General features: G+C 50.7%; 1 protein-coding gene across 1 annotated transcript in view; it reads right to left on the bottom strand.

Moving 5' to 3' along the window:
• The window catches only part of Casp7 (caspase 7), a 39,312-nt gene extending 28,044 nt beyond the window's left edge, over positions 1–11,268 (bottom strand). The window contains 2 exon segments of the mRNA NM_022260.4: positions 4,112–4,221; positions 11,201–11,268. Coding sequence (NP_071596.1) covers positions 4,112–4,221 — 110 coding nt within the window. The 5' untranslated portion in view covers positions 11,201–11,268.
• Positions 11,269–12,775: the final 1,507 nt, after the last annotated feature.

Below are 12,775 nucleotides of genomic sequence, written 5' to 3'. Positions count from 1 at the left end.
CTGAGTCATTTGCTTTAAGCAAATACGAGGCTAGAGTCTCCACTTCCAGTGCTGTGGGTCCCCATCCCTCCCCACCACTCCCTTCCCCCCCCCCGCTGCTTTCCCATCCTCTCATCTCCACTGTGTAGCTGACAGAACCATTTCTAACACGCTGCAGAGGCCCAGCCACCCCACAAGGGGACAAGTGGGGTTCCCTGTTACATCTTGAAGAAATCCACTCATGCAGGATTCGGGATGGAATGGAACCAGCCTTAGTGACATTGTTATCTGTCAGCCCCACCACCCTACCCATTTCCTCATGGTAGTCATCGAGTCTCAGGATGGTGGAACTGAATCAGGAGGGAACTGGAACTGAGCTCCATGCTCTCCTTCCTCCCTGGCCCCACCCCATCTACCCAGTTACAACTGAGAACCATGAAGGCGGTCCTAGGATGCTTAGTAAGACATTTACTGAATGAAAAATGATTTCATAGCTCTACCAAGAAAAAGCCTGTGGGGTGTGAGTGTGTGTGTGTGCTAAGCTGCTTGACAAGTTGGCTTTGCAAACTGCACAACACCGCTGTTTGCAGGAGCGAATACTCCCTGTGAGCGGCTTGGAGTTCCTAAAGCAGCACGCATGTGCACATACATAAATATATTATAAAGAATACTTTTGAGCGTTTATACCTGCTTCTTTTTCTAATACTTTGAGTTCAATGGATTTAGCCCCTAAGTAAAAAGTGAACAGACTCGAAAACAACTGCTGGAGAAGCTTTGATACAGAGTTGGGATGACCTTCCTAGAAACTGGAACTAGAAACTTTTGGTGTCCCCAAAAGTTGGGCAAGAAGCCAGGTGATTTCCAACTCTTGACTCTGAATGGGAGGAAGCACCTGACTGAGTTGTCATTTTCAGTACAGAACTCAGAAGGAATCCAAGAATTAAGTGGCACCACTATTGCCACATTCTTCCGTCTCATGAATTTATTCATGACTCTTCGGTGGTTCCGTGTCTAAAAATGGAAAATAAGCAAAGAGACACTGGCCTTCTTATCCAGCTCCGAGTATATCTCTTCATCATTAAGAACCATTTTTTAAAGCCTGCGAATTCAGTATAATCTGCAATCCCTACTTAATCACCCTGGTGGCTGACAAGGTAATAATCCAATGACTTATTTATTTGGAGCAATAATGGAAACAGAAGCTTAGTTGAGGACGAATTCCTTACAACACTCAGGAGAACTGGAAGACACCTTCACACGGGTGCAAACATGCACACAACTGTGTAGACAGTTATGCACGCTGCACGCTTGGGTGAGGGACAGAAGACTTTCAAGGAACCCAATCAGAGAGAATAGAACAAAGGGGTTGGTCTGTGGCTGCTATGCATGTGCTAAATTCTGTACCCCAAGATCTGGCTGCCCCAAGACACTCAAACTCTCACATACAAACAGCTTTTGTTGTACAAACCTTGCTCCCTAGGTTAACTGGTCAATAAAAGGCTAGAGCCTGTAATTGGACAGTAAAGAGAGGAAGGCGGGACTTCCTGAGGTGGGGGAGAAAGGAACTCTGGGAAGAAGAAAGAGGAAGGCCCTTTCACCAGGGGATATAAGATAAGAGAGATGTGACTATTGGCCTGGAAGGTATAGGAACCCACGTGGCTGGATGGGGCTAGATGGTTGGATTAATTTAGATGACCAAGTTGAGAGCTAAGGCCTAAGCTTTGAAATATCAAAAGGTCTCTGTGCGGTTATCTGGGGAATTGGCTGGTTAAGAGAAAACTGCAGTTGTACTAATTTCTAGCATTAATTAATATATACAGAATACTAATAAACTGCCACCATATTAATTTCCAGCATTAATTAATATATCGAGAATATTAATAATCATTTTTACATTGTCTAGTCACGCCAGCTTAGGCAGTACAAGTGTGCAGTATCAGAAGGTGACATTTAACACTTGAAGTCCACTCCTCTAAGAGGCTTTCTCCGGGAACTAGGTTAGCCTGGGCCAATTCACCAGGCGTTTGAAAGTGCCCAGAAGTTGGAGCTGTATTATTTTGAACTCCAGTGGATTATTCCTGAACTCAGGTGACACCCCCTGAAATTCAAGCCCGCTGCGCTGGGCTCTCCTGAGTCCTATTTTCGTCTGGGACGGTATGACCTGCAGCTGTCTCTGGAGGGATTCAGGGGAAGCCTCGTGAGTCAGCACTCCCCTTCCCAAGCACGGCCCAGAGTCAGCCATCATGCCCTTGCTGCCTGTGTCTAGTGAGAATGGCTTAGGAAGCACTGTGGTCCCTTCTTAACAGTGGGGCATGTGTTCCAGGACCATTGATGAGGCCCCCAAACTTCAGGCAATACCAAACCCTAATGTCCTGTGTCTTTTCCACCACGATGAGGTCAGTAGCATGGTGGACAGGCTCACACTGTCAGAGGCACAGCATCTTAGTACATCTCCTTTGTTTGCAACGTCACAATAGAAGGCCCTCCCTTCTTTTTCCCTTTCCGTTTTCACAAAGTGTGTGTGTGTGTGTGTGTGTGTGTGTGCGTGCACACGCTCGCACACCTGTGTATGTCCTTTGCATGTATGTGCAGGCATGTTTGCAGCTGGCGTGCGCACACTGAGGCCCTAGGTCGACGCCAGGAGTTAGCCTTTCCTCAGCTCTTCCACCATCTTCAGTGAGGCGGAATATCGCATTCAACTCCAGAGCTCACAATTCGGCTAGTCTTAACCAGTCAGCTTGCTGTGTGGATTCCTCTGCCTCTGCCAAAGAAGGCTGAACTTCGAGCAGGTCACCACCCACCTACATGGGGTCTGGGCATTTGAATTCTGGTCGTCGTGTTTGCACGGTAAGTGAGTAAACACACAGGCATCTCCCCAGGCCCCTGAAAAAGTCCATTCTTACGGCAGAGGTCAGCAACTTGAGCACAAGCTTTTACTTCCTCGATGGCTGAGAACTCCTGCTTAAAGAAAGAACTCGTGCACCCTCGTTGGGGCCTGTAGGAACCGCAGCGCTAAGAACCGGCCCTTTGGAGGCATTCTCCAATAAAACAGCATGTGACAGCACAGTGTTGTCACAACCCAAGGGACGACTTGGGAGCTAACATCCTGAACAGAGAGATGACACATCCTGCACGGGTCAGCGGCGTGACATCAGGCTGAGTCACAGTCTCCGTGGTGTGCCCCTTAAGAACCAGCCAAGTTCTCATTTCTGGATTCTTCCCATTTAACGATTTCAGACCATGGCTGATGAGTAACTGAAACGTCAGACAGTGACGTTTCAGATGGGGGTGGGTATTACCATATAAAGAAGAGGGGTGCACCTGACTCTCAGGAAATGCCGCACATGACCACGGTCAAAAGAAGGCGCGTGGGTCCTCTGCTCCCCTGAAGCCCTCCTCTGAAATTACATTACTTATTTGATTGTGTGTGTGTGTGGCAGTGAAAGAACCCAGGGGAAGTCAGTTTTTCCACTACGTTGGGTCAGGGGCTAAATTCCGGCCAGCCAGCAGGCCTGGGACACTGGGTCACCCTGCTGGCCCAGCCCTCTTTTTAAACAGAAATCCATTCATGTGAGTGCTGCTGGTACTGTCTGGACACCAGTTTAGGCACAACCATCTATTGACCCGTAACAAAAGTGATGAAACCTCAGTGCCTCGGTTTCCTGAACCACCAGATGCATCAACGAGGGGCCCATCCCCTGGGGAATACACATGGATTAAATGTGCTAATACGAATAATGAATGAAGGTGTGATTATTCATAAACATCAGACTAGAATACAACATGAACTCCGGAAAGGTGGGGACCTGGGCACAGGCGGTTCCCGCTTCACCCCAGGAGCAAGTTGCCCTGGTATCTGCTATTCCCAGAACCCAAACTCTGCCATTCGGCAGCCATGTTCCCTACCTGTGGGCATCAGCAGCCCCAGCCTTGCTTTGATGAAAGCAGGTTCTCACTCCTGGGGACTGTCCCTCAAACACATGGCTGTGGGCAGGAAGCCTCACAGCACAGTGGGGCCTCCGTGGACTTGCCTAAGCTAGAAGGTCCAACACAAGCCTCTCCTGAGTGTCCCCTGGTGTGACGTGGGTGACGTGGCTGAGGGGTGATGATTCCAGCAAAGGAGAGAACTTACCAGAGAAGGGATGAGATGATGGTGGAGCGGTCTGGCTTAGCGTCAACTCCGTCTTCCGTCGAAGAATCTGCCATTTCCAGCTCTGCAGCACAGTCCTGATCGTCTGTCATCTAGGGGAAAACCAAACCAGAGAAATAGAGATGCAAAGGGGCGTCTTCGCCTCGTGATTGTGTGTTGCAGTCATGTGTGAGCAAGTCAGTGTGTGTGCACATATGCGTGCCACAGCTTGGATGTCATTCCCTAGACACTGTCTGTCCCCTTGTGCTTTTAGCCAGGCTCCCTCATGGCCTGGATCTCCCAGTTAGGGTAGGCTGGCCGGCCAGTGAGCACCAAGGATCCACCAGTCGCAACTGCGTGCCAAGGGTCCTGGCTCTGTGTGTGGGGTTTAGGAACTATAGAGCAGCACTCTGCAAACTGCAGCCCCCTCTTTTTTAGCATGTTTAGGTGGCGTAGCTCTTAATGAGTTAAACGTAGAGATGAGCAGTTTTGTGTATTTAAGCTCCAGAGTTGTTGCACCATCAGTGTATTAGTGCGATTGGATTCATGAGCGCCAACTGTATGAGCAGCCTCCTTCTTCCAGAGACCAAGTAACCAACACGAAGAGACCAGAGCCTCTGAGCTCAGAGCATCTCCTCAGTTCCCAAGGAGCTGACAGACTTCAACAGCAGCAGTAACTCTGGAGTCACTGAGCTCTCTTCACTGCAGGTGTGCATGCATGCGTGTGTGTGTGTGTGTGTGTGTGTGTGTGTGTGTGTGTGTGTGTGTGTTTCAGTTTGTGTGTGTGTATGTGTCTCTGTCTGTGTATTTGTCTTTGTGTCTGTCTGTGTGCGTGCATGTGTGTCTGTGTGTGTCTGTGTCTGTGTGTATCTGTGTGTGTGTCTGTGTCTGTCTGTGTACATGATCTTCACTGTACACAATCTGCCCATTTGAAGCAGACTGCCATCGAATGAGTCTCCTGTTCAGGAACCTTCAAGAGGCTTCTGGGCATAGCTCAGCGGTTCAAGGGTGAATGAGGGCTTGAGTCTGATCCCCTGTGCTTGTAACTCCAGGCCAGATGCTGGATATGTGGATCCTGGAGTCTCACTGACAAGTCAACCTAGCTGAACTGGGAATTCCAGGGCAGAGCAACCCACAGTAGGTCAACTCCTGGAGAGACAGACACCGGAGGTTGACCTCTGGTCTGTAGTCACACACGCACACACCACGTGCACACATCTTCAAACGATCCTCACTATTTAAAAATTCAGTTTTTAACCCGCCTCCTTGGATTCAAAGGCCCTTCACAGTCTGGGACAGGTGTCAGGAGACTGGCCCACTTGTTTCTGTGAATAAAGTCTGCCTGTTACAAACTGTCTGTTTGTTTTCTCCCTGTGAGCAGACACTAACATTTACTACCTGCCTGCTTCTCCATGCTCACTGCTACTTGGCTCTTGTATTATTTTTCCATCTATTTGTGCTCCGCTAATTGCTTGGCTCCCGAAGGACAATATAAACTCATTGTGGTAGAGGCATCTGGCACACAGAAGGTGCTTATTAAATAAATATTAATTGAGTGGAAGGCTGGAGGAAATGAATACCCCCATGGGAATAGAATTAGCTAAACAAAGATACAGCTGGTCCAAGGAGGATCCATATTGGGATCAGTGTTCACAAATCAAATCCTAGTTCCCTCTCAGTCACCACAGACAACTGGCAAATTTCAGCTTTCTGCGGTCTGGGACCTGAGCACGTGGTAGGAGGCCTCAGCCTCCAGGGACAGTATGTGTATACCCGTCAGGGCTGGCCTAGGGATGTTTTCAGTCGGTTGGAAAAGAAGGTGGAGTCTGTTTTTATAGAATACTCTGCGTTCCAGAATGGGACAAGGCACGACATTTGGGGGTGGAGATCCATGGAGGCAAGCAGTGGCTCTGGGGACGACAGCTCCAAAGTGTCACTGTGACTTTACCTTCCAGCAGATGACAGAGAGACAGGAGAAGGACAGAGGAGCAGAGGGGAGGAGAGGGGGAAGGAGAGGCTTGGCACGGCTTCTGGCCAGTGGAGAAAGAACTGAGTCAGGAAGGAACCTGAGGTCATGTCTGCAGTGGCCGGGAGGAATCAGATGGCCGCCATGTTTCTCTGCACACCGCAAGCCCCCTTACCACAGTTGCTGACATGTTTCTGGTCAGGGCACAGATCTTTCAGATCAGGTCTCTTAGGTCAGCACAGAGGAAAGAACACACCCGGCAGTTTGTGGTCTGTCTTCACATACACTTCATCAGTACAGGGTCATCAGCAAGGCATGAGTTCAAATATCTTTCAAAGCTAACAAGTCAAAGTTTTGTTAAGACCTACCAGGAAACCATACTACCTTCGGTGTGGCCTTAAGCCTTGACTCTTTTGCCAAATTTAATCTTAAGGGTTAAACCTAAGATCCATAAAACAGAGAGAGGAAGGGGGAAGAGGGAGGGAGAGGAGGGAGGGGGAGGGGAAGAGGGAGGGGGAGGGGAGACAGGGGGAAGGAAAGGGAGAGGGAAAGAGGGAGGGGGAAAGGGAGAGGGAGGGGGAGGTGGGAGAGGGAGAGGGAGGGGAGGGAAAGGGAGAGGGAGGGGGAGGGGGAGGTGAGAGAGGGAGAGGGAGGGGAGGGAAAGGGAGAGGGAGGGGGAAGGGAGAGAAGGGAGGGGGAGGGGGAAGAGAGACGGGGGAGGAAAGGGAGAGGGAGTGGGAGGTGGGAGAGGGAAAAGGGAGGGGGAAAGGGAGAGGAGGGGGAGGTGGGAGGTGGGAGAGGGAGAGGGAGGGGGAAGGGAGAGGAGGGGAGAGAGGGAGAGGGAGGGGAGGGGAAAAGGGAGAGGAGGGGGAGGTGGGAGGTGGGAGAAGGAGAGGGAGGGAAGGGAAAGGGAGAGGGAGAGGGAGGGGAGGGAAAGGGAGAGGGAGGGGGAAGGGAAAGGAAGAGGGAGAGGGAGGGGGAGAGAATATATGTCCTTGTGACTCCAGAATAGGAGCTCTGATCCTGCCCTAGAAACTACAACTCTGGCCACGCCCCACAGAGCAGACTACAACCCGGAAATGCAGGTGTCAGCTCAGCAGAGTTTCCAGCACCTAGAGGTAAAACTCTCAGAAGTGTAGACAGCAGGGAGCCTGTGACGGTCTCAACTGCCAGCTCCTTCTCTAAGGAGCTGCAACAGAATAACACATTTCAAGAGCAGTGGATGGATGAAGAAAATGTGTACATCAAAAGGCTAACCCCCAAACCCGAGGAGAGAGGGTGTACGGAAGGAACTCACACACCCGGATAGCAACATCAGCTATAAATAAATAAATAGATAGGCAGATAAATAAGTAAATAAATGCACAAAAGATATGGCTGGTCTGGATTTGGTGTGCCACTTCCCCCAAAGTCTGAGGCCTCCTGGTAAGCTCCCTGATGCTGACGGTCTCTCAGAGGCTGTGGATTGAAGTCTATATGGAGGTGAGGGCAGGTACAAGATAAGACAAGGCCTGTGATTGGGCAGTGAAAAAGAAAGGTGGGAACAGAGTTTTTGAAAGGTTGGAGAGAGAGGAGAAGGGGAGGAAGATGGAGGAGGAGAAGGATGACCCACCTCGTGTGGCTTTAATTAGCTACAGGTAGCTATGACTATTTTATAAGGGATGGATTATTACAGGACAATTTCTCTTATCTAGGTGGGGAGTTTATATCAACATCAATTGGCTCTGAGTTTATTGTGTGGACGTTTTGTGGAGTGAGAATCTACTGATATAAATCTGATTGCTAAATTACAAGCTTATTGAGTTTTGATTTTACTGGGTTACTGGGAATTGTGGCAATAACCACAGGGTGCGGAAGCTGGGAATGTGAGCGGAGTCCACAGCAGAGAGCTTGAGATAGACTGCCGCTGATGGGGCTAGCCACGGAGGCGGAGGGACCGCAGGGCCCAGAGAGTAGCCAGTGGTGGGCATGGGTTGGTGTTCAGTTTTCTGTCATCTACTACAATAGGTCATAAAAGCCAATGCCCTACTGTTGTGACTCGAACGAAATGAGCCTCCAACAGACTCAAGTATTCGACTCAGGCTTGCTTGGTCTCCAGCTGGTGGCGCACCACGTGAAGCTACCGGAGGTGTGGCCTCGCTGGAGGAAGTAGGGCATTGGGAGAGCTTCCTGGAAGGGTAGCCTGTACCTGGACCCTTCCTGCAGCCTCTCCCTGCTTTCTGGCTGTCACAAGGAGAGCAACTGGGTTGAATCAACACCTCGTTGCCACGGTGCTCTGCCACAGGTGGACTGAGACCTGAACCAGGAACCAAAATCTCTCTAAAGTGGGGGTTCTCAACCTACGGAAGGAAACCCTTTGGGGCATATTGGATATTTACCGCATGACTGTAACAGTGGCAAAATTAAAGTTATCAAGTAACAACAGAATAATTTATGATTGAGGGCAGCCACACCATGAGATGCTGTATTAAACGGTTACAGCTTTAGGAAGGTTAGGAACCACCGCTGTAAAGGGAGAAATCTCTTCAGGCTGCCCTCTCAGATTTTGATCACTGTGAGGAAAAACCGACCAGTATATACCAGCTTGCGCTCCATCAGTACAAGGTCCGCAGCAACCGGCCTGGGTAATCACGGGCTGGAAGCTCTAAAATGGTGACCCAGAACAGACTACTCTTTCTAAATTGATCACCTCAGGTACTTATTATACTGACAGAAAGCTGACACAGGCCTGAAGACATAAGGAACCCACTCCTTGCTGAGAAACTATTGACTGCTAGGGGAGGGAGAGTCTGTGTTCCTTACGAACACTGACTCTGCTCCAGCGGATGACACAACCATGTCAGTCCTAGCTGGTGTCAGTGGGAGACTTCGCCATGTGTCTTCTTCACAATGCTCACACCGCCATCTGTTGCGAGGCCTAAAGCATCTTCCTGGTTGCCCTGAGGTCAACAACTTTGCTTCACCGTACACTCACCACCAGGATGTCCTGCCCCGTCACCACAGACCCACAACATCAGAGCAGACCAGAGAATGAGATGCCTGACACTGGGAGCTATAATACATCTTAAATGCAGGAGTCTAAGTCTCAATCCTTCCTGCTAACAGCCCACATCAGTGGCAGTGGACTTGACTCTTTAATCAGGAAGGCTAAGCACCCAGTAGCTTCCTCATCCCTGTGCTGATCTGCTTGAGTCTTGGCAACATTCAAGGATCTCAGGTAGTGACCAAGTGGGGTGCTTAACCTCGGTGACGTCATTACAGTCAGGCCAACTCTTGGTTTTGAGTCCTGGTTTTATCTCCAAACCCTCTGAGAAAGCCATCTCATCTGGGTTCAACAGTGCGGCCTGAGGGAACATCCTAGCATGACTTTTTGGTACCTTCTTCAGGGGCTGCAAAGAGCATTAGAGACAGTGCTTGCCCACCGTAAAGAGGCACGGGATGTCTTCGTTAAATGGCGTTAAGATGTGTGATGCCTGCTGTTATGGTTTGGCTGTCACTGGTCCCCCAGAGGCTCCTGGGTTGGAAAGCTAGTCCCCTACGTGAGTTGTGGAGATGGGATGCACTAAGGAATCACTGGGGCTCTGTATGTATTAGTTCCCAAGAAGTTGCTTAGAAAACAATACGTCTGGCCACTGCTGGGCTACCCCGAACTCCCCCTGTCTTACAGTGTGGCTGTTCCTATTTGCAAGACTTTGGCCACTGGGATACTGGGATGCCGCCTGCCTTGAGAGCTTCCCCAGAACCTCGAGAACAGGTGTGGTGTCTAGTTTTTTTATTGTTAAGTTGACACAGCCTAGAGTCACCCAGGAACAGGAAATCTCACCTGAGGAGTTGCCAGATCAGACTGGCCTGTGGCTATGTCTGTGGAGAAGTGTCTTGACTAACGACTGGTGTGGGAGGGCCCCACCCTCGGTAGTGGTGCCAGCCGTAGTCAGCTGGGTCCGGGCCGTGTATAAATGCTAGCTGAGTGTCATCAGATTTCCTGCCTCCAGGTTCCTGCCTCGACTTCCCGCAATGACAGACTGTGACCCGAAATAGTCAAATGAAATAAAACCTTTCCTCTCTATGGTCACGGTGTCTACCCCGCAACAGAAAGTAGACTCGAACAGGTACTGAGGGTGGGTCTGGCTACTGCCTGAACTTACATATTCCTGAGGAGGCAGGCTGCCCTTCCCTAACACAGTGACATCGAACAGACTCGCCTCCTGCCAAATTCACTCTCCCTTAAGTGAAAAAGTCCTGAGGCCGCCACACTACCCACCTGAGGTTCACAGGGTTAGGTAACCAGAGACTTTGCCCACGTTCTCTGCAGAAGGCCTTAACAGTATGGAGGGAGGGAGGGAAGGAGGGAGGAAGGGCGTGTGTGTGTGTGTGTGTGTGTGTGTGTGTGTGTGTGTGTGTGTGTGTGTGTGTGTGTGTGTGTGTAAGGTCAGGCTGGTCAAACTCTGAAGGAAGAGATAGCTTGTCAAACAGAAAACCTGGGCCTCGTCAGTACGCTCAGTTCAAGAGAAAGAACTGTGAACTACTTACAAACACCGCCTGCGCCTCCCAGGAAACTTATTTTCCCATAAACCCGAAAGCCCAATGAGTAAAGATGAGGTGTCGCCTGGAGCCCGCACTGCCAAGTTTTTCACCATCTTAAGTCACTGCAAGAGTCCCGATGCGAAGTTCCCCGACAAGAAAGAGCAGTTCAAGCACACTTTGCCTTGGTCAAAGATCTGTGCACCTAACTCCCTCCTTCCCTGAGCATAAGTCACCAGGACGGCCCAAGATTCCCATTGAGTGGACCGGCGGCGCCTAAGCTCCAGGCCAATCTGACAAGGTAGTCCTTGCGGGTTCAAACAGCCACATCTACAGCCTACACCCGCTCTTTTTTCCCTGTTACATCCGGAATGGCACCGGATGTCGCCAGACCCCAGACCAGGAGGCCACGGGACGCCATGCTGAGCAAAGCCAGCGCTGGCTTGAGGGCATGGAGAGCCGGCAGCCTTCCGAGCCAGAGCCACAGTGCCTTGCAAGCAGGTTCTGCGAGCCTGCGGGAGGGAGGGCGACCCGGGGCGGGGACGCGCGGGAGGAGGGACCGCGCGGAAGAAGGGCGGGAAAGCCGCGATGGCGGCCCAAGTTACCGTTCCCACAGCGGCAGCCAGCAGCCCACGACGGCGTGCGTCCTCCGCGAGGGGCGAGGGCAGCTTTAGGGAAACTGAAAGTAAAAGTCCCGGAGGCGTAGGGGGAGGAGCGGGCGGGCCGGGCGAGCCGGGCGGAGCTGTGCCCGGGAAGCTGAGGGAGCGCTTTACGGAGCCAGCCGCGGGAGAAGCTCGCACGGGAAGCTCGAGCGGGAAGCCCTCGCCACCCACGTGCTGTGTCCCGCCTTCTGCAAGCTTTGGGCGACCCCAGCCGGATCGGGAACGGAGCGGGTAGAGCGCTCTCTACAGAACTGGCGGGCCCGCAGGCTCTGCAAAACTGCCCGCCAGAAAAATGACCCGGGGCTAACCTCTGCAAATCTGTCACGTGCTCTGAAAAATCTAACTACGAGCATTGTCCAGACCTCTGCAAAATTGGCCAGTGTCTCCAGAGGAGAGTGGTCCTGCAAATCGGGACCGTGTCCGGTGCTACGTATGCAAATTTCCCCGCGCTCACCAGAGATAGTGCTAAGAGATTCTAAAACTGTAAACGTCCAAAGTCCCACTGAGAGCGCATTGTACAAAACTGTCTATACAGCAGATTGACATAAAGATTTGACTTGCCTTCAACAGTGGGGCTCCTGTCTTGTCCTTTTCACTTTTTCCTAACGCAGTCTGCATCTCGACCAGATCCTGTGCACGACCAGTCGCTTTAGTCTGATGTCTTCCCTTGTGAAGGGGGATGCTAGGGCACGAACGCGAACTTCACCTTAAGCAAGTTTACACCTCCCAACCCCAGCTTGCATGGATATTGCACCAAAATCATTGCATGTATGCTCTCTCCCGTGTCAGGCACTAGGTATGAGGAAGCAGACAGTGAACTAACTTGGGTTCCTGTTCATGTCACGTCCAACACAGACAGACAGACAGATATGTCTGGGCACCCATCTGTAGAGGATTCCCATTCCTCACCTCCACCGAGAGTCCTCAGAACAGCTCATTCACTCACTCAAGAGAGTTATGGGAGAGAACTGTGGTTCTGGGCATACCAGAGATACTTGGCTTCACGGCCCTACAGGTCTCCAAAGCCATTAGGGCTATTTTATTTGCTAGTGTGCTTTTCCTTAAACCCCAGAGTTTCGGCACTATCTCTAAAATCTCAACCAGTGTGGGCACTTTCTGGATGAAAGACTCACCCCAGGCAAATGTGAGGGCATAACTACCTTAATATGCCTACTTTCCTTTTTATTTAATGCTGGTGTGGTCCCTGAACTGTCGAGGTAAATGTTGGGGTAAGCCGTGGCTCACAGAAAAATGATTTGCTTTTTTAAAACAATTCAACTGGCAATTCTTAAAAAAAAAATGAAGACTTCCATTGACACTATAATTTATCTCACTGTAAACAGTGACCTTTTCCAGGCTAGTCCTGAAATGTGGAAGGGCCTTCACAGCCAATCTCTGCTCATTTGGTGGTAAGGAATGTGAGGAGTTGCCCACGTGACAGAGCCAGGGTCCTGTTGCCTAGACAGACAGTGATGTTCTATCCACAAGAAGACTCCACCCATGCTAGAGCATGCATGC

This window comes from Rattus norvegicus, chromosome 1 (assembly GCF_021556685.1).
Source record: "Rattus norvegicus strain SHRSP/BbbUtx chromosome 1, alternate assembly SHRSP_T2T, whole genome shotgun sequence".
Lineage (NCBI taxonomy): Eukaryota > Metazoa > Chordata > Mammalia > Rodentia > Muridae > Rattus > Rattus norvegicus.
This window is presented reverse-complemented; position numbering and strand designations above follow the sequence as displayed.